This window comes from Malurus melanocephalus, unplaced genomic scaffold (genome assembly GCF_030028575.1).
Source record: "Malurus melanocephalus ecotype Western Australia unplaced genomic scaffold, MMel_1.1 scaffold_5, whole genome shotgun sequence".
NCBI lineage: Eukaryota > Metazoa > Chordata > Aves > Passeriformes > Maluridae > Malurus > Malurus melanocephalus.
In genome coordinates, this window is record NW_026623237.1 from 535,008 (window position 1) to 555,319 (window position 20,312).

The following is a 20,312-nucleotide window of genomic DNA, read 5'->3' on the forward strand; positions in this document are numbered from 1 at the left end:
CTGGGCTTTCCCCTTCTTCCCAACACTCCTAAGGCAATGCCTAGCCCACACCTTTGCTATGCTACCCTTAGGTAGGTGCCATTCATTTCCCTGAGGCTGTAGGAGCCATCCCAATCCCTGCAGACAGAGAATAAGGCGGGACAACTCCTGTACCAGTCTGAGTTTGCATTCTTGAGGGACATGATGGAGATACTCATCAAGAACAAGCTGCTGAGGAACTTGATCTACTTGGATCTGCTGAGAGCAGGAGTTGGTGTTCAGAGGTCCCTTGCAACCTAAATTGTTTTATGATTCTCTGGTACACAGTTTCTGAGCTTGTACTTATTTTATTTGATAAAGGTACATCATCCATCCATGTATTAAAAAAATAATCTTTCTGATGAAGCTCCAGTCTCTCCTCCCAGGTCTCTCTCCTGCCTGAGTGGTCACTTCTTGGCTCACCTCACACCACCTTGAACCCAGCTCTGCAACCCTACAAGCTAGTAGTAGGGTTTGGGTTGTGGGGGGTTGTGCCCCACTGSTTGGCCCTCTATGCCCATGAGGAGGTACAGAAATCCCTGGCGCTGGGAGAGAGACATTGATTGCTGCACACCAGACCAGCACAGGCAGGAGGACCTGTTCAAAGACTAGGTGATCTGACCATCTACTGTCTCTTAGCAGCTGTGCTTTAGCAATGGCAAAGGCAGTTTTGTGTCTGCTTCCTGTGTTCATCCCAGGCTCGGTAGCCTGTCCTCCCCACATCCACTGTGGGGAGTTTAGCCATTGTATGAAGAAAYGCTACAATGACTGATTGAAGTCAGAGACAGCTGCCTGCCTCAGAGTGAATGGGAGAGGAAAGGAGGACCTGGATCCCGTATTGCTCCTGAACCAGCCGCAGCACAGCCTTGTCCATCTCCAGCTTCACCTATGAGGACATATGAGAAGGACCAGCTCAGTCCCAGAGGAYCCCAGAGGAGAACAAACGGTGAGGCAGCAGTGCACACTGCAGAGGCAGAGGATCTTGGTCATTTGTGGCCAGACCAGAAAGGACGGCTTGGTAAGTGGGTCAGAAAGACCCCTGGATCATCAGGAGGAAAGCAGGGAACATGTTTGTAATCCCAGCTCTGACAGCAAGAGGGGCAGGCATCAGCCAGGGCAGAGGAAGGGCATGAGACCTCCAATGATTTTTWAAGTCTCTTTGAATTGGCTCACAGAACCACAAGGCCAGGGAGCAAGGGTGTTCGTCACTCCCTAGAGACATGGCATCTGAAATGACAGCCTCCAGAAACAGCCAGGAACTACCCCACACAGTACTATGGCAGGAAGACCCATGCAGCCACAACGGTCCCAAAGGCCCTGGAAGAAGCATCCTAACACCAGCAGAAATGAGGATAAAGCCCCTTCCAGTAGTCACAGACAGGAGTTACCAAGGGCCTGTCAGCATCTGGGCTTGCAAGAGGGCTGTGCCCTCCTTCGCACTACCYGTCCTGTTCCTGAACACTCGTGTCGGATGATATCGGCGCTTGGATGGCATGGGCTGCTGCAAGCAGTGCACCATTGCTCCTCTGCAGGGCTGGCCCAACAGCCCTGCCTTCAGATGCCCATGGGTGCCAGCTGAGCCAGACAGGAGACACCTTGGACGCAAGCAGGGCCGTCACACCAATGCTCAACACCCAGGGTTTCGTTAACGTGTTTGCTGCCCTGGGAGCCCATCCCYGCTGCCCGGTCGGTGCCGCTGTGGCTCCACAGGGTGCAGTTCGTGGKGTTTGCCAGCATGATGACCTGCCAGGGCCCAGTTCAGAGTCCTCGCAGCTCACAGYTCTGTGGTCTTCCTTGGCTCAATCAAGATGGTGTTGAGCATGCCCACCTGACACTCCTGGTCTTGGAGCTTTCTGGCAGCCTGAGAAGGGCTTTGGCACCAGTTTGACCTCTGACGGCCTCTCTGCCAGTTCCTCAGCATTAGCAGGACAGTGATGAGGACCAGCACTGCTGTCAGCACCCCGAACACCAGCACTGTCACCAGCTGGGCTTCGCTCAGCCCCGAGTCCCTTTGGGTCACCACCTCCTTCACAGAGATTTTCAACAACCCTCCCCCCGGCTCTTTCTCACTGTGGTTGGCCACRCGCCGCCCCGTGACCACGGTCCTGACAGGCTCCGGCTGTGTCACCCCCGGCGTCTCACTAGTGGTGCTTTTCACAGCCCCACCATTCTCGGGATCTGCAGCATGGTAGGGAGGAGACCAGGTGGGCTCAGGGACGGAGATCTCGCAGGTTTTGCCAGTGAAACGGTCAGGACACAAGCAGTCATAGTCATTGATGCGGTCATAGCACTTTGCCCCGTTTTTGCATGGCTGGCTGGCACAGTCATTGATGTTGATGGTGCAGAAACGCCCTTCAAAGCCCACCTGGCACTGGCAGGAGAAGCGGTTGATGCCATCGTGGCAGGTGGCCCCGTTGGCACAGGGGCGCATCAGGCAGTCRTCCACGTCGTGTTCACAGAAAGTCCCCACAAAGCCAGCGAGACACCGGCAGGTGAAGTTGCTTGCAAAGCCGTTTTCATCTTGACACTGCCCACCATTCTTGCATGGAGACCTGTGGGGAGAGAGCAAGGATAGGTCATGGCCCTGGAGAGCAAGCAGCTTCCCCCACCCCAGGGAGGTAAACACACAGGGCTGCTTGCATGGTCAGTATATCCAGCTCTCTCCATGGGGGCAGCTATCTCAAGGACAACACTGGGTGGGAGTTTCTGTCTCCTTGAGTGAGAGGCCRTGGGACCTTCTCAAAGGCTATGGCTGTGCATGAGCCCACCACCCACCAGGGGAGGTCTTCAGCCAAATGATCTGAAGAGGAAACATGCCCTCCTGATGCTCCCCAAAGGCATTATGGATGTCAGCTCATCACACCTATGGCAGTGAGGGACAAGAATCTCTTCAGATTGCAACAAAGCCCTTGCCCCAGTGGGACTGTGCACTGCATGCTGCWAAACCAAAGCCAAAGGTAATTTTGGCCTAACTCCCTTAGTGCATGGAAATTCACAGATAACGAGCCAAGCTGAGCCTCCACTTGGCAGTGTGTGACCCAAAGTTTATGCTGTCTGTAGTCTCACTGCAGTGTCTCACCCTGCCTTCTCACATGGCCCTGTCTTCATCTCACAGTCCTTCCCGTGGAAACCTTCTGGACACAAGCAGGAATATTCCCCATCTTGATCGTAGATGCACTGTGCCCCATTCTGACATGGGGACTGGTGTTCGCAGATGTGTATATCTGAGGGGGAAAAAAATAGCGTAAACTAGGGAGAAAAGAGGGTTGGTGTGGCCAACTCAGTGCCAACACAACCCATCAAACCCCCTGGGGATGGAGAAATGACAGGAACTTCTGTTCTCTCCTCCAGTGGGCACCTGCAGCAAAAGAAGTGCTGTGTCTATGTGGTAGTGAAGATGCTGTGCACACCAACTGTCTAACCAGTGGAGACCCTGTGGTACAGGCAAGTCTCTGGGGCTGGAGAAGGGAACTCCACCAGCCACCTGCTGAAGGCAGAAAGTCTTGGGGAAGGCAGGGGATGCTGCTTTGAGTCTTGACTCAGCATGGGAAATGTAATGAGTTCATCTGCCTCATTACCTGAAGCCGGCCAGTGTCATGCCAGCTCTTGCCATGCAGCCAGGAAGCAAGTGCCAGCAGCCTCTTTTGCAGGAAGGGAATGGTCTCAGCTGTGGCAGCCACCCACCATCYCACCTCCCAGGCAGCCAAAACAGCATCACCCAGGTGGCTTCTGGCTGCTTTGATTATGCTGGCTCACACATCCATGCAGCATGTGCTGGGCTTCTGCCCTAAACACCAGAGGCTGGGATGTCCAGCCCACAACTCACCTTTGTCACAGAACTTGCCAGCCCAGCCGGTGTGACAGATGCACTGCCAAGGCTGGTGGCACGTCCCATGAAGACAGCCCGGCATGCGCACGCACTCCTCGCAGTACTCCCCCTCCCAGCCTGGATCACACCTGCAGGAGGACAGGGCAGAATCGTAAGTACTGGCATCTCATCTGTCCAAGGAAGCAAGCAGAGCATGAGCAGACTCACCCTCTGCAGCCAGGGAGGGTGAGTGGACAGCAACAGAGTTCAGCAGTTTMACTTTTGCTGCCCACGACCCTCTGCTCTCCTCTAGCCAGCTGCTTTGTATACACCGCTGCATTAGCTCAGCAGTTCCTGTGCCTCCCACAGCACACAGCCACTCTGGCAGGCAGGAAAAAGCCCATCCTTAACTCTGAACTTCCCGAGGGAAAAGGACAAGAGGCTGCTGAGGTCCGTTTCCCTGCTCCTCTCTGCATTATGATGTGTGTCATGTTTTGTCTGGAGTGTACTGTAATCCAGCTGTGAAACCTTGCTCGCTATGGCTGGTGCATGGAATAGGCTTATCAGCCGGCTCACAAGGGCAGTACAACAGGAAAACCGGCAGCTCACAATGAGCCTTCTGGCCCTAGAAGAGCAGGGCAGTGGCAGTGGCTAAGTAAAGCCAAGCTGCATTGCTCCAGTGGCAGGCGTCCCTCAGACCTGCCAGCCTCAAGGGGGAAAACAAGTGATAACAAGATGAGAACTGAGAGGAGGTGGCACCAAGCCACAACTAAAGCTATACTCAAACCAGCATGAAAYTAAACCTAACAAAAACACTACAGTTTCTAGAGTAAGGAAGGGAGTTCATTTTCATGGCTGGGGCTCATTTCAGCGCAATRTGTGGTGACTGCAGCTATTTTGGGCGGGCCCAAGGCTGCACTTTCAAACCTGGGCTGACTGTTGTTACTGTATATTGTTGCAAAGAGCCAAAAAAAAAGAGAAAAATGGTTAAATATATACATATGTTAATTAAATGCACTTCGATGGGAATAGAGGTGATATCATATGCCTGATAGAGTCTGGAGAAGTACTTTCATTCCTGACAGTCCTGAGCAGAGGGAGGTGGACAACCCTACCCACCAGTACCTGTAGGGAGCACATGCCATCAGCTCTGCCCCTTCTCCAAAAGGGAGATGGCCAACCTAAAAATTGCCAGGGAGGGGGSCAGGCAAGCAGCCAAGTAAGTCTGCCTGAGTTTGTGGGGTGATTTTGAGGTACTGCCAAGCTGCAAGGTTCAGCAAATGCTCTGGAGGCCTGAAATCTGCAGCAGCAACTCATGTGCGGAAAGATCTGCAGCTGGGACACCTGCCACACGGTGCCATGGGGCCTCTCACCACGGCTTTGCAGCATTGTGCTGCCCCAACCCGCCACAGCTGCCTAAAGGGCTCAGGGAGGAGTTCTATGCAGCTGTAAATGAGAGCCCAGCAAAACCAGAGCTGTACACTCTCTGATGTGGCAGTCAGTAAGGACAATTTGCCCAGGTGTGATGTGACAGTGGGGGCTGTCCTGTGAAAGGGGGCTGACCATGCCCTGGCAAGGAGAGCAGGGTGGTCTGTGCCCATGCAGCTACAGGTGTCCCAGCCAGCCCAAAGCAGCCTTCACCTCCTGGCACTGCCTTGTAGGATGGGGGCTCCAGATGGTCCTACAGGGGGACAATAGGCTGTGGGGCTGTGGCAGCCCAGAGCAGTCATATGGGTGCTTACCAGGCTGAAGTGCAGGGTCAGGCTCTGAGCTTTGACCCTGCAGGATCTGGGCTCCTGCTGGAGCTGGGATGCCAGTATGGGATGCAAGTACCACATATGCACTTCTGCTGCAGTAGCTCACAACTTGCTGGTAAACCCTTCATGAAAACATCCAGTGATCCTCACCAAGCTCAGGCTTCTGAGAGCAGATCCCTGAAGCCCTCAGTTAAATGCATGCTGGCAGCTCTTCTCTTCCATGCCCCCAGAGAAAGCAACTCAACCTCAATCAGCAAGGAGGCCAAGCAAGCTGGCCAACCCCCATACCTGCCCTGCTGTCTGATGACTTTCCCCATCATATCTTAGTCTGAGGGCCTCTTCCCATCACCCAGGCACAGCTGGGTTCCTCASTAGACAAAAAAGGCTCAGCAGAATAACATTGGTCAGTGTGTGAAAGTGGGGACCCTGAAAGCACTGGAGCAAAGGCCAGAGGGAACCAGCAAGAGGATGAGGCATCAGAATCTCCCATTCCAGGGGATGTCAGGTAAGAAGAAAGCAGAGTTGTTGATTCCAGGTGTGGTTGAGTGGAGCAGAAGGTGCTTCATCTCCAGGCAGAGATGTAGGCACCAGGGACACAGCAACAAAGGAGGGAGAGCAGTTCCAGTCAGGAGCAGCAGAGAAGCAAAGACAAGCCATACCTGCACTTCCCATCCTGATCACAGCAGCCGTGGGCGAGATTACAGCGCTCACTACAGTCATCCCCTACAAGGAGAGAGATGTGAAGTTGGGTTAAGCAGRGACTATTGATGATTCCAGATCTGCCCATGGCCCTGGGTTTTTCCTTAAGTGCACAGCTTACTCTCCCCCAGAACTGTAGGATGGGCAACCTTCCTTTTGCTGGCTGGATGCACACAAGAAATGAGGATTTCACAGTAACCCAAGCAGCAATAATAGTCTTCATCGAGAAATGGGGCTCTGCTTCAAAATCACCCAGTCTCTGGTCATCTTCCTCACGTTCTCTTTTCTGCCTCCCTTAGATTTTGGGCCCTTCTTTGCAAGAGCTGGGGTTTCCCATGTGTTAAGACAACCTGTGTAAGAGGGACTGRCCCACCTGGGACCTTGGTCCCAACAGTCTTGCAGCAAGTATGGTGGGAAAGCTCAGGGCTGGGCAAGGCGCACAAAGGATGGAAATGGAAAGAATGGTTCTTCTTTAGCTCCCAGGGTGTCACCACCCCCAAGGACAGCTATTGGCACAGAGTGGTCTGGCTGGGTCTCTTGCCCTCTTCCAAGACCCAGCTGCCAGCACCCCCCTTGCAGCACAGGGAAGCAGGACTTGGCATCACATGGGGCCAGGTATCCAGTTCTGTTTATTTATTTAAAGGCCACAGAAGCTGTAACTGAGCCATGGCCTCRCTATGCCACTTCTCATCCTCTCCTTCGTGCCAGGTGTTCCCTTTCATCTCCACCTTCCCATCTCCCCCATCAGTTGCTTACATCTTAGCTCCACAGGGAGCTGGTTTACTTTGGCTCCATGGGCAGTACAATTAGAGCAAATATCAAGAAGCAGTGGGAGTTCTCCAGAAGCCTTGTACAATCCCAGGCTAGCCCTTTACCTGACTGAGCCCCACCATCCTGGACTGAAACATTTTAAAGCCCCCATGCCAAGAGATGCGCTTAGGCTTTTACAAACAGCATTTTGTGCTGCCCAGGGAAAGCAGACAGGGGAAAAAGTCCCCTGTGCATGAAGTTTTGCTGCAATGAGGCAGCAGGTCCCACTGCTGAGGGTAAGAGACTCCCAAAACAAGTCACTACAGGGCTGGAGCAGCATCCTGGGACTGCTCAGCCCCCAGCCTAGGTATCATCACCTTTCTTATTTGTAACCATCTCTCCTGGCACATGGCTTTGGGAATTCATTGCTTATCTGGAGCAGGGATAGAGTAAACTGATCTTTGGGAAAGGATTTTGTCTCGCTGGATCCAGGATTAGCTGTTCACTCTTGGGACCTTCTTCCCCCTGAACAAGCTCATTGGTTCAGGAACCCATTGACCCTAATTGACAGACACAGAGCAGCAGGGATGTCTCACTGYCCCAGTCTGCTCAGGCACTGCCACCCCTGGGGACAAGGGTTTTTAAAGTGCTTTCAGTCACACCCCAGGTGATTAATGAGTAGGATTTTCTGCTCTTYCAGGTCAGGCCATCTCTATTTTGCATGGAAAACTGAGTTGACTTCAGCAATGCCAAGGACAGGTTTGGAAAGATGGATATGAAAGAGAAGGATCCATGTCTACAGAGACTCACCTTGCACAAGCTGGTGATGGGCCAAGAGGATCCAAATCAAGGACATGAGCTGGAGACAGAAGCTCCTGAGCATGGTCAGTGTGGCCCCACCGAGATGAACACCTAAAGAGAGAAAAAGAGCAAGCTCAGCAAAATCCCATGGCTGCCTGCACAGCTTCACTTCACACATCCCTTCCTCTCTGCTACCTGGCAGTTTYGAGGTGAAACATCCAGTTTTATGCAGACTTGTCACCACATTCCCCCTGTCCTTCCAGACTCCTTAGGGCACCAAGAATTAAAAAGCTTTTGAAAATGTGTGTATAGCAGAATTGAGTGTGCACGCTCAATCCTGAGTATGTAATAGCTCAGGGTGTTACATCCCATCTTGGAGGAGCACTCGTCCCTGGTAGCTGCTGTCAAGAGAGCAGAAACTTCCAGAACTACCAATCCAGCTGCTGGGACCTTAATCTTCCCTCCCTACTTTGGGTTGAACRAGGTCTCTCCTGTGCACATTCGAATGAATAGATGGGCTGAGTGTTTTTTACAGTGCYCAGGATGCTTTTCAAACCCTGCAGGAGAGCAGGGAGTCAAGCAGATCTAGCAGAGGAGCAGGCARTAAACAGCAGCCCCCTTTCATTGTCCAAGCCAGAGAGTGAAGCGACAGGCACTAGACCTGGGCTGCAGCCCCGGGCAGGAAAGGTGAACACACACTTCTCACTAGGTGAGGCCCTTTTCCCCAGCTGTCCTGCAGAGAGCCCCGTCAGCCCAAGGTTCCTGCACCCATCTATTTTCCGACCGCCTCCTGCCCTCTTGAAGTAGCATTAAATACTTTCCAAAAATGCTTCATTCCCTCCCAGCCTTCTGGGGTTGTTAAGGGCAGGAAATTCGAGGGTGATATCATAAATATATTACTGTAATGAGATGGGAGGGGTTAAACAGTTCTGTTAGGAGAATGGTGAAGGTATGGAGCAGACTCTATGCAGCTGCGTGGGTGTGATGAACAGGGGCCATTCCACTTTCAGCTTGACTCTTCAGCTCTGGAAGATTGTGTTTGGTCCAYAGCTGTGTAAGAGACTTCTAAGATGGGGGTGTAAGTCCTCCCATCCACATACACGTACACATGCATTGCAGGAAGAGGTTTCAGAGTCCCTTCTAAGAGCTTCAGCTGCCTGGACCAGACAAAATAGCCCATAAAAGCAATGATGTTGCTTGAAGCATCTCTCCAGCAAACAAACCATCACGAATGAAGGATGCAGCATTTTCAGAGGGGTTACMGGATGTTATATGTCACTGCCCCAGCCAAATCCCACCATGGATTGCAGTATCCCCCCTTCCTCCCCTTGACACCATACTTGCAGGACCCTCCTTCACCTCCTGCCCCTAAACACTGGGCAGTGGCAAACAGCTGCTGCATTTCAAGGGAGGGCGAAGCAATTGCTATGAAACTCATAAAATAATTTAGGGCTGGAGAGTGAGTATCATGTTCCTTCAGGGCCATGAGAAGCATAACCTCCAACCACATGTCATTGCAAAGGTTGTTTTCCCTCCACAGATCACCACTCGAGGCGCAGCCTCTCAGACCTCCTGACGCAGCCATCCCATGGGTGCTGCTCCCAGGAGAATCCCCCGAGTCGCCGCGGACCCCGGCATACTGGGCAGCAGCTGGTGCCCGGGAGAGGTGTGAGCAGCTCCCACCTRGGCAGGCCTGGCTTTGGGTGGCGAGAACACGAGCGAGGCAGCTCCCTCCGTCCCCCTCCGCCTCTACCTGGCTGGGCTGGGCTCTACCAGACCTCTAGGTGCTGCAAGGACGCCCCCGGAGTCTACYAACCTCCCTCTCGRGGGTATTAGGGACCTCAGTGCGGTYGGGGACATCCCCAGGACGTGGAGTGTCAGGCACTGCCCCTAGCCTGAAGGCTATCGGGACCGCTCTGGACTGGGGTCCGGGGGCAGGGATGGGAACCCGGGGATGCCGCGCCGCTGCGCCTCGCCGCGCCTGTCCCCCCGCCCCCCGCCCCCCGGGGGTTTGGGACCACCCCGAGCCCCGGCGCACCCCGGACGGGCACGGCCACGGGGGGCTCGCCTTCCCCCCACCCACCTCACTGCCGTGCCCGGAGGGGACGCTTCGCGGAACCCCGCCGGTCCCCCTGCGGCCGCGGCGGCGGCGGCGGGGAAAGGGGGCCGGCCGGGCTGGGGGCTGCGTGTCCGCGCCGAGCGCTGTCCCCCTGCCCCCTGCTCACCTCGGCGACGCGTCGGGTCGTGGGGCTATCGCGGGGCGCGGCGGCGGGGGGCGGCCATGCCCGGTGCGGCGGCGGCGGGGCTGGGGAGGCGCGGGGCTGCGGAGGGAGCTGCCGCCGCGTGTGCCGCGCCGCTCCGCCCGCCGCCGCCGCCGCCGTGCAGCCCCGGCCGCCTGCCAGAGGCTGCGTGTGCCTGCACATCCCCGCTCCCTCCCCGGGACATCCCGCCTCCCGCCGCCCCAAACCGCAGGCAGCCCCCGACCCGGCCCGCCCTGCCCGCTCACCCCTGCCCTGCTGCCGCCTCCGGGGCCGGGGGGAACCCCGCACGGCCCCGCCCGTCCCCCACTGCCCCGGGGGGCTGCGGCTGCGGGGGCTCACCGGCCCCGGCCCCCAGCACCCACTCGCAGAGCACGGACGGGTATGCCGGGCTGGCGGCCCCCGCAGGGACTGCAGCGCTCGCCCCCATCGCTTGGGCAGGGGCTCGGTCCCGCGGRACACCGAGACCCCCAACCTGGAGGCTTACTCAGAAATACGTGAGCCATGGTCTGAGCCTTCATTTTGCTGAGATTAATTGAAATAATACCAATAGGTGAAAACGCCTCCTGCAGCCTCTCCTTGTTGTCCCCGGGGTCCACTAACACACCTCCTCTAGCAAACTGTAGGATTAAGAACCTCCGTCCTTAAAATAAAGGTTCTACGTGAAGTGGTCACCCACCAAAAAATAAGCCATCCAGCGAAGCTGCGGTCCCCAGCATTTCTCTTGCTGCCACTCACAAGCCATGGACCACAGCACTTCAGTGGACAATAAGGAACAATAAGGCAACTGTGGGAGAGGGTCTGGGCTGTCACATCTTCAGAGGGAACAGCTGCCCACTCTTCTCTTCACCTTGCATGGCCTTTCTGCTACTCGACAAGATCGTATCTGTCACCTTCAAAGGTCCTAGCAATCCTTAAGTAGATTACAAGTTCACATCTGTSAGCCATTTTCTACCCCTGTATCCCAGAAGGTTTGCTGGTTTTCACCGGGAAGGAAGAAGAATCATGTCCTACATGCACTTGGTGGATGCTTTCACACTCCATCTCATCTCACTAGACAAAGCTCAACCCATCCCTGCTCTCACCTTCTCTGGCTCTTTGCAGCTCCTGACAACCCTGTCAGCACCCTGTGGCAGCCATGGGTGGCTCTGCAGGCCCCAGGACCCTGTGAGACTCCAACAGGCAGTGACCACATCAAAGCCAAGGTCTCTCCCAACCCCGAGTGTGGATCCCTGCTTGCTCATCGATGGCAGGCCTGGAGAGCACATGCCTGAGCAATAAAATGGGGGCCTACCACACTAGCTGCCTCTGTAGAAGCTGCCTTCTTTCTGCTTCTTTGCTGCTCTCCTGCCAGCCAGGAGCCCTGCTCCTTTCCTTGCCCTTCTCCTCCTGTGTCCATCACCCCATGTAACTATTCCACCAAGGGACAGGGATGTCCAAATCTCCTGCTTGGTTGTTCCATCAGTTCTGTGGGTATTTATGAGACAGGTGTGCACCATCTCTATTCTGAGATGCTTCCTGTCATTTTACATCYACTCTCATCCCTCGATCCATCACAGCCAGCTCAGCCTGCTTTTGAGCCCTGATTCCTACCATGTCTGGAGCTTAGCACAGCTTCTGGTACTTGGTTTAAAACCAGACAGCCTCTCCYGTAGCTCTAGGACCTGGAAGGATCCACCTTTCTCCTCTGACACCCAGAGCACCCTGCCTTGCACCCTTTGCCACTCATGGTAGGAGGCCAAGGGTTTACTGGTGACACCCCCAACAGTGAGTGACTGTAGGCTGCTCAGCCTCACCCTTACTTCTTCCTTGAAATCCTACCACCTTCACCATCTGTGTCAGATAGAACACCTCCTGCAGCCTCCTCACCTGTTCCCACACTCCTCTGCTGGGATCTGCCCCGGTCCCGACCGCACTGCACTGCAACGTCATTGCACAGCCATGCCCAGGTGCTCTTAAACCTCACCGGGTTAAACATGCCAGGAAAACCTCCTGGGTGCTGTGTGTTCATTTGAATGGGCTGTGTGTTCATTTGAATGGGAGGGGGCCTGCAGAGGGACCCCTCACATGCCGATATCCAGAAGTATCTGCATCGAAAGCATGAGCGCTGGGAGACGGAGATGAGGTTAGGTTGCAGACAGCAGAATGGGACACGTGGCTCTCYCCATGCTCCTTCTCTTGGAGGTGAGAGCTGTCCTGCCGAGTGAGGGCTGTCCAGGCTGAGGAGGTAAAGCTGGTGGCTGAAAATCTGAACTCCGAGGAAGGGGAATGAAGAACAAAACCCAGAGTGGGATTTCAGAAGGTGGGATATCTGAGGAAATGTGTTTTGGGTTTTGGCTTTGCATGTGAGTGTCGCAGACAGAAGCAGGCAGGTATGGATGGAAGTAAAACTGGGGAATACAGAGGAGGGAGAGGGGACCTAWGCAATGTGGATCTTGGGTGCACTCCTTCCTCCACATTGAACAGCTCCTGTCCCATCCCTATGCACAATCCTGAGTCTCAGGCTTGCTCTGTCAGTCTGTGAACTGCCCAGTATGATTTAATCAGAGCAGCTCTATTTGCAGACCCAAGAAAAGGGYGTTGAGGGAATTCCTGTTCTTGGCTTAGACCCTGCTCTACTAGACTCTGATCTTTGCCGTGCCATCCCTAGAGGCATCTCAGATGCAACAGCTGCTGGGTCAGAATTAGGCAGAATTTTTTCCTAGCCATCGGAGTCCTCCATGGCTTTTCCCTCCAGTGAAGGAAATCCTACAAAGCAGAGACCTGGAGTGGGAACTGGAGCAACCTCTTGTCATGGTCTCCCCTCCAATGCATGCCAGATGAAGATTCCCTCCCCTGCTGTCATCCCAACACACCATCACCGTTCACAGACAGAGGGAGGAATTACCTGTCAAAACCAGCTGAAGCTGCTTCCCTTTCTTCCGGAGTCTGGAACCTGCACCTTGGAGGCAGCCACACATCAGGGACAAGACGCGGATGCCGGGCTGAGAAATCAGGTAATGTTGCCTCTTCTCCTTCCCCAAGAAGCTTTCTCCAGAGCAGAGTCTCTCCCCTGCACAGAAGCCCAGACAAATTCACCCCTTCCTGCTCACTTCAATTCCTCGAGAAAGGCAGAAAAGCAGCACAAACAAGCTGGAGACAAACTGCAAACACCTCTGAGCTGCCAGCTCATCCTCTACAGCTCTTTCTCCCAGTCACCCTCCCCTCCTTACGCACAGCACCAGCCCGGGGTCTCTAGGTTAAAACAAATGTTCTCCCCCATCCCACCCCCCTTGCTTTTCCAATTCCACCCCAGCCCACAACGAACAACAGCTCACTGGCCCTACAGCCATGTAACCCAACCCCAGCCATTGTTCCCCTTCCACAAGGTCTATATTTGACTTTGCAGCAGCACCGTGGCTGTGCGTGTGTGTGTGTGTGCGTGTGCACTCTCTGCACACACACGCTCCGATATTTGTTCAGAGCCTCATTCCCCAGATGCCCGGGATTGCTTAGAAATAGCTTCCATGGGCAGTAGGTGTTTGTGCCTTCAGCGGGGAAGTGGAGGGGGTAGGCAAAAGACAAGCAGRGAGGGGGTGAAAGTCAAAGGTAGAAAACCTCCTGGCTCTTTTCTCTTAATTTACACCATCTCGATGCTCTGCCACACTGTGGAGCGTGGCCAGGCTGGCAGACAGCAGTGCCTGGACTCAGCAGCACGACTGGTGGCATATCTGGGGAGTGATGGACAAAAGGACAAGCTGTGGTCTTGGTGAGTCTGTCCTGTGTTACCCTGCCCAAAGTTTTGCTCTCTGGTGGCAGAAGTGCAGTTCAGCCACCAAAAACTATTCAAATCTTCCTATATCTGGAGGCTGAGACCACCAGAATTGCCACTAGGGAGGGAAGTACCCAATTCCCTTGGCCTGCTGGCTGTGCAAGGGGTGTCTCAGGGAATGAGAGCTTCCCTTGGATTCACCTTCTTATGTTCCAGTACCATACTACAAGCAGCCACTGTGGGCTACCCCGAGATGTATTTTGTGTTTTCCCAAAGCCTCCAGGGATGCTGCCTGAGTCCAATGTCACAGTTCCTGTGACCCCAGAGTCTCTGGAAACACTGCCTACTTTTATTTGCTTCTTTTGTGCCCTGCCAGGACATAAGGTAAAATGAGAAACAAGTGCAATCAAAATGAGTGACAGGGAGGATTACTTTTTTATCCTAAACACTGATGATCCAAGGAACTCATTGCCACTGGGTTACAAGAAAAGGCATTCATTTAAAAAAAAAAAAAAAAAACCTGACTAGACATTTATATAGACAATGAGAATAAATAGGAATGAACTCCAAAGAGCTATAAACCCTCTTGCTCCAGGGCATTGAAGATGAGTTCTAGGCCATGGAACAAGGAGCAGCTTTCCACAAGGGCAGGTTCTTTAGTAATTTTGTGCAGGGCAATGTTTGTACCTTTCCCTGAGCCRTGCAGACCCAGCCCTGGGAGAGGAAGGATGGGCATGGGTAGGCACCATCCGTACTTACCCACGGATGGAGAGGTGGCCCAGCATGTATTTGCCATTGCCAAGGCCAAGGCCGGATGAGCTTTGTGGATGCTCTCATGGTGGCTGTGAGATGTCCTGGAGAGGGGATTCCCAGGTGTCCAAAGCCAAGTGTCACCCTCTGTCCAAGCCTCTGATCATCAGCGAACTTCTTCTCCTGTCGGTGCCAGCTGCAGGGAGTCCCTCACCATCAGGGCTGCTGCTTCCTGAGATGCTCTGCACTCTGTGCTGGCCTCTGCAGCTGCTCTGTTGAGACTAACTAAAATCTGACTGCCTGCTGGACTGCTCCGCTAAAACAGATCCTCTGAGTGTGGGAGAATGCATGTGTCACTGTGATGGACTTGAGTTCAATACCTGACAGCCTTCAAACCTGCTGTGAGTGGCAGCAAAAGTAAGCTTAAGTCACACATTATTTTGAGATACAGACTCCTCAAATCCACCCTCAGTACTTCAATCCAAGACAAGACAAAGCTACCAGGGGAAAAAAAAAAAAAAACCAACTTAAAAAGAAGCATTAAACACTGGAAGAAAAAGACTTAGACTTGAAGAGGGGGAAAAAGAGATTGAGGTATATATGSAGGGAAGTCAGAGAAAATAGGGTTTACCTGTGCCCTCACAGCTCAAAAGGCTGAGTAAACCCCCTTCAAAGAACCCTTGCAAGTTCATGAGAAGGTGTAGAATCTTATTTTGCCCTGTGATTTCTGGCTTCCCTATGTGTGCATGTACAACAGCTGATGTCAGGGCTCTCCCAAAGGCCCCGACTTCAGGGGGTGTACCCATTCCCCCCACCTGCCTCCTGCTGCAGGGAGGAGGTCTGGAAGGACTGGAGTGGGAAGGAGATGTCTGCCAGGCTTTCCCTTTGCTGGCACACACCCACGGGTGCCTCGAAGCCCATCTCCAGCTATGTGGTCTCCCTTTGCCTTTCCAGCTGGCAGCTCTAGCAATAAAACCTCTTAATCTCACCAGCAGCACGCAAGCATTTAGTGGGAGCCTCTTGAAGCAAATCTTTTGTGCTTTCTCGGTGCTTGCCTCTGAGCTTGCTCCTGGGTGTTTACAGAGGATGGCATATCTTGGTGTCTGCAGTGAGACCTGGCCGCAGAGCCTGTTGCAGAGAATTTCAAGGTCATTTTATGAAACAAACTATGGCCTGTGCTTAGAAAGACTTGAACCCTGGCTGCAGAGGAGTCCATAATCAGCAGCCCCAGGGGATGTGGATGAGTGTTGGGAGGGAGGCTAATTGTAGACTGACTGTCTCCTTGGCCTTCAGCAGCTCCCGTGAAGCAGAGAAGCAGTGTGCTCAGCCAAGCACCAAGCGTGTCCTAGGGAAAGGTAATTCCTCCCTGGCCTGCCCAGACCCATCCCTATAAACAATGAGAGCTGCACAGTGAGAGCAGTACTGCAGATTTCATAAAAAAAAAGATCTCTGCGAGTTGGGAGCGTGTGCTAGGCACGCACAAGGGCTCCTTGGGAGACAACACACAGCCAAGGGTCTCTACGTGAGAGTCCCCAAGTCCCTGCTCTGCCTCAGAGGGCTTGGGGGACCAGCTGCCCCCCTCCCCATTTGTGTACCATGGTGAAGTGCCAACCCCCTGTCCCAGGCTGTGGGGTGAGCACTGTTCCTAAACCTGGMTGAAGCCCTGTCTGCCTGCACACAAAGAGAGCTGGTATCACACCTACCCCTCTGCCACCTCCCAGTGTGCTCCAGTGAGACATCCTCCCCCTCCCTCTCCACATACTTCAAACTCAGTTCATTTCAAAGGCTTAATTAGCATGACAAGCTAAGCAAGTTTTGACGAAGGGGAAGGGAGGCAGAGCCCCTTGAGTCTTGGTCTGAGGCTGACATGGTGACTCCAGCCTTTACTTCTGCGGTTTTGCATTGCATTGGAACAGCCATCCTGCCTGTTGGGCACATTCTTTCCACTCCTTCACCAAGGTAAATCACTGGCACAGGAGGGTCTTTCAGCCTGCTGGCTTTAGCACCCTTTGGGTGAAGGATTTACAGCGAGAGTTGGTGGGGCTCAGGTGAGGCTGCTGGGAGAAGAAGCTGTGCAATGGTGGGCCACGTCCTTCTGCAGGGAGCTGACCTCAAGCAGCTGTGGTATCTATGGTGTAGGTCCCAGCTGGGAGCTGAATTTTTCTGGACAGAATTCTCTTTTTAAGATCACAGCCTGATACCTGGTCCCTTGCAGAGCCCTGGAACTGTGCACCTGTACAGGGCTCAATGCAAGAGCTGGGATTGTGGCATGGAGCTGGCGGTGAGCAGAGAAATGAGTGGGTTGCCACAAAACAAAYACTTGAGGTCAGAAAATCCCGATTTCAGCTGCCTGCCCCAGGAGTGGCAACCAGCACAAACTGAGTGCAAAGAGCACAAAYACACCCCTGCCAGGCTCTGTGCCTTGTGCCACACATCAAAATGCTGCACCTGGGCAAGAGGCAAAAACTCACTGCTGCTGCACAATTTTGCAGCTAGTTGGAAATGGCCAGTAGGGGTCACTGACATATATTTATTTTATTCTATTTTTATACACATTAATAAATACACAGAAGACACACCTAGGCAGCAAGCATGTCTTAGTAATAGGCAAGTATKGATGTGCCATGTATTTTTCAAGCATACAGGTTTGGGGAAAGTGCCCTAATGTATGTCTGAAATACCAGTGTGAGTTCTAGGTYACGCTCTGCTCAAACTCCACGATGGCATGAAATCACTGAGCTGTGCCAAGCACTGAAGTGCTGCAAGAGTGGATTTTTGTCGTTGTTCCCCAGTTCTGCCTTCGTCTTCCATTTTGAATTGCCAGAGGTGCTTTGAGAGAGATTCAAGAAATTCAGAGATTCAAGCCTTGAGGGCAGGATATTGTGTCTGTTTGTCTTTCTGTGACCAGCACAACTACATCCCAACCACAATGGATGTCTTTGGGCAGTCCCATGAGCCAAACAGCATTTTGAGTTGGGATGCGTCAGCAGTGTTTTGTTCCTCAGCTGCCGATGCTGGGGAATGTGTTTGCTTGTGTAAAGACTCCAGGGTTTTTTTATTTTTTTGAGTGTTGAATCTCTATCAAACTCCAAATTGAGTCCCAGACCTCACTCTTATGTAGTGGGATGGACTGAACTATACACGTGGGTATGTTGTTAGCAACTCTTTTATTGGAGGGTTGGTTGTATTTGTCTGGTAGATGTATGCTCCAGGCATCCTGGCAGAATGTGTTTGGCTGTCCAATTCGGCATCCACAGACTTGTTTGACTGTCCCAGGCTGGCAGTGTTTCATGGATCTTACTGTTCCTGAAATGCTGGTAGTTTTGGGGGCTGAGTCCCTCTTGTATTGGCATATCCCAGAGTGAAAACTCTGCTTAAAATAAAACTCAGGTTATTTGGTTTTGGTGGGCTCATCCATTGAAACCTCTTTGGCCTCAGGGTTTCCCGGCTCATGTCTGCTGGGAAATCCTCTGTGCCACCAGAGTTAGAGAAGTAGCAGAGAAGGGAAGTGTTTCCTAAGAGTGTCTTCAGCACTGCAGCATCCAAGTTGGAGAAAATAATACTTTCTGCAACTCTCAGGCAGGTGACAGCCTCCAAGTCAGCCACCAAGGGGTCATGTAGTATCCACCATCTTCCCCGCTTGACTGGGTTTGATGGAAAACTTGAGAGGACCAAGCCTGCACTGCCTTCTTCTGGTGGGGAGACATTATTTCTGGCATCTCCTTTATTGCTAGCCAAGACTGTAGGCACTTCAGAGGGATTTGTCCCTCCACAGGGTGGCACCTGCCTCTCCARGGGTTCCTTTTATTCAGTTACAATGGTCTATATAAAGTGCTGCCAGCTGGAAAGTATTTTGAAGAGATTCCTCCCTGCTCTTCACTAAGGGTCATAAATTCAGCTGGTATTTGAGAGAATCTCAAATGTACTTCCAGGACTGTTTGCTGAGGGCTTTACATCCGCCAGAGGCCCCTTAAAATAAAAGGATTATTGGGAGTCAAGTGTTAGATTACCTGGTGCTTGTTAATTGAACTTCAGAGGCTTTAGCGAGCAACTGGCTCTAGCAGGGAGCAGCACTTTGGTATTAATGGTGTTATATAAATGAATATAATGTAACCTAACGTCACGCTTCCRCATCATGTCACATCTCGGGGCTCAGGGCAATGGTGAGTCCAGCTCACAAGCATACCGGATATAGGGAAAGGCAGTGTGGATGTATGTGGAGAGGAAGAAGGTTTGGGAATCAAGGCCTTTGGGACCTGAGGAAAGAGTGGTTTTTGGTGCTYGGAGCAGGTGACCGGTGCTCAGGCAGACCAAGTCAAATTCCTGTCTCCCTTTGGCAGTCTGAGATCCGATTTTGGGAAGAGTTTAATGGACGCAGTAAATGATGAGGCCATCTGAAAATCAGGCTCTCTCCTTCCTGCAGGGCTTATTTCACCTAGACTTGCAAAAAGCTTGAAGATCGTACTCCGACAAGTCACTAAAAGAAAGCAAAGTACTCTAATCATTGCTGCCATCAGTGCTCACCCACGGAAACCTGAACAGACCACAACTGCGAAGGCTCCAAGGCAGCAAGGCCTGGTGGAAATGAGAAACCTCATCAGCTATGAAAATTTCATCAGCTGGCGCTGTGGAAGCAAGAATCTGGAAGTGCAGAGCAGATGGGCAGCCTGGATTCTTGGAGCCATTGTCCTTCGTCTTGTTATCTGACTCCGGCACAGGGAGGATTTGGAGAATTTATGGGGGCACAAGTAGCGAAGGCTTTCTTGAAATATCCCTGGCTGACGCGTGGTGTGGTGCAGACGGCACTTGCTGGGCGCACGGCAGACGTTTTTGCACAATATTCCCAAGGTCATGGAAGCAGGATCCTGCTGAGCACCTGTCTTTTATTGTGTAAGACAAGGGACCATTTGGGCAGAGTTTGCAGCACTGCGAGCCTAATACTACCTGAATGTAAATCTGGAGSCTTTGTAAATGTAGTAGCATATTGAAGAATATCATGTAAATTCTCTCGGGACTTTTCTGAACCAGGCAAATTTCCTCTGAGCTAGGCTCCATTATTTACTGGGTGAATCACCAATTCATGAGACGTTTGTGAAAGAAACAGTAACAGGAAATGGAAGCAGAGGGTGAGTCTACACACAGCGCATGAGAAGCAATGGAAAAGGTACCTGTCTGAGCTCAGAGTGGAATAAATGGGTGATTCGGTGAGAAATTAAAATGTGTTGACTTTTCAAAGAGCGAAGACTAGAACAACACACTGTAAAATTTTGCAAATGAATACCAAAGCACATTCCTGCAACACGCTGTCCCTCAGTCCCTCTCCTTTAAAAAGCAGAGAGTTATCCTTGGGGGAGTTGGGATGGATTCCTCCATTTACTACTCTACCTTTCTCCCTCCCTCTGCAGCTGGCCCCATGGTTGGGTTTGTATTTCCCTAGCGACAGGCTGGGATACGCATTTCTCACAACACGGGGCACGTAGGCAGGGGCCGATGCCGATGCCGATGCCGATGCCGATGCCGATGCCGATCCCGATCCCGATCCCGATCCCCGGCCCTGACACCGGCCGCTCCCGCCCCGCCGCCCCTCGCGCTGCCGGGACCGCCCCGCCCCCCCGCGCGTGCCGCCCGATGACGCAGCCGCGCCGCGACGTGGGGATTCCGCCGGATTACCCGGCGTGCCCCGCGGCAAAATGGCGGTCTGAGGCGAGAGCGCGGGGCCG

The 20,312-nt window shown here is 53.0% G+C and overlaps 1 protein-coding gene across 2 annotated transcripts; it reads right to left on the minus strand.

Moving 5' to 3' along the window:
* Nucleotides 1-323: 323 nt before the first annotated feature.
* DLK2 (delta like non-canonical Notch ligand 2) lies at nucleotides 324-10,178 on the minus strand. 2 transcript variants are annotated; one of them, XM_057370134.1, is made up of 6 exons: nucleotides 9,917-10,029; nucleotides 7,843-7,944; nucleotides 6,243-6,306; nucleotides 3,845-3,975; nucleotides 3,098-3,242; nucleotides 324-2,570 (listed from the first exon to the last, which is right to left on the minus strand). In XM_057370134.1, the coding sequence occupies exons 2-6, from the start codon at nucleotides 7,913-7,915 to the stop codon at nucleotides 1,793-1,795; spliced, it is 1,191 nt and encodes a 396-aa protein (XP_057226117.1). In that variant the 5' UTR covers nucleotides 7,916-7,944; nucleotides 9,917-10,029; the 3' UTR covers nucleotides 324-1,792. The 2 variants fall into 2 exon arrangements, with proteins under 2 accessions (XP_057226117.1, XP_057226108.1); XM_057370125.1 differs by lacking the exon at nucleotides 9,917-10,029 and adding an exon at nucleotides 10,059-10,178 and having other exon boundaries at nucleotides 325-2,570.
* Between the last annotated feature and the right edge of the window lie 10,134 nt (nucleotides 10,179-20,312).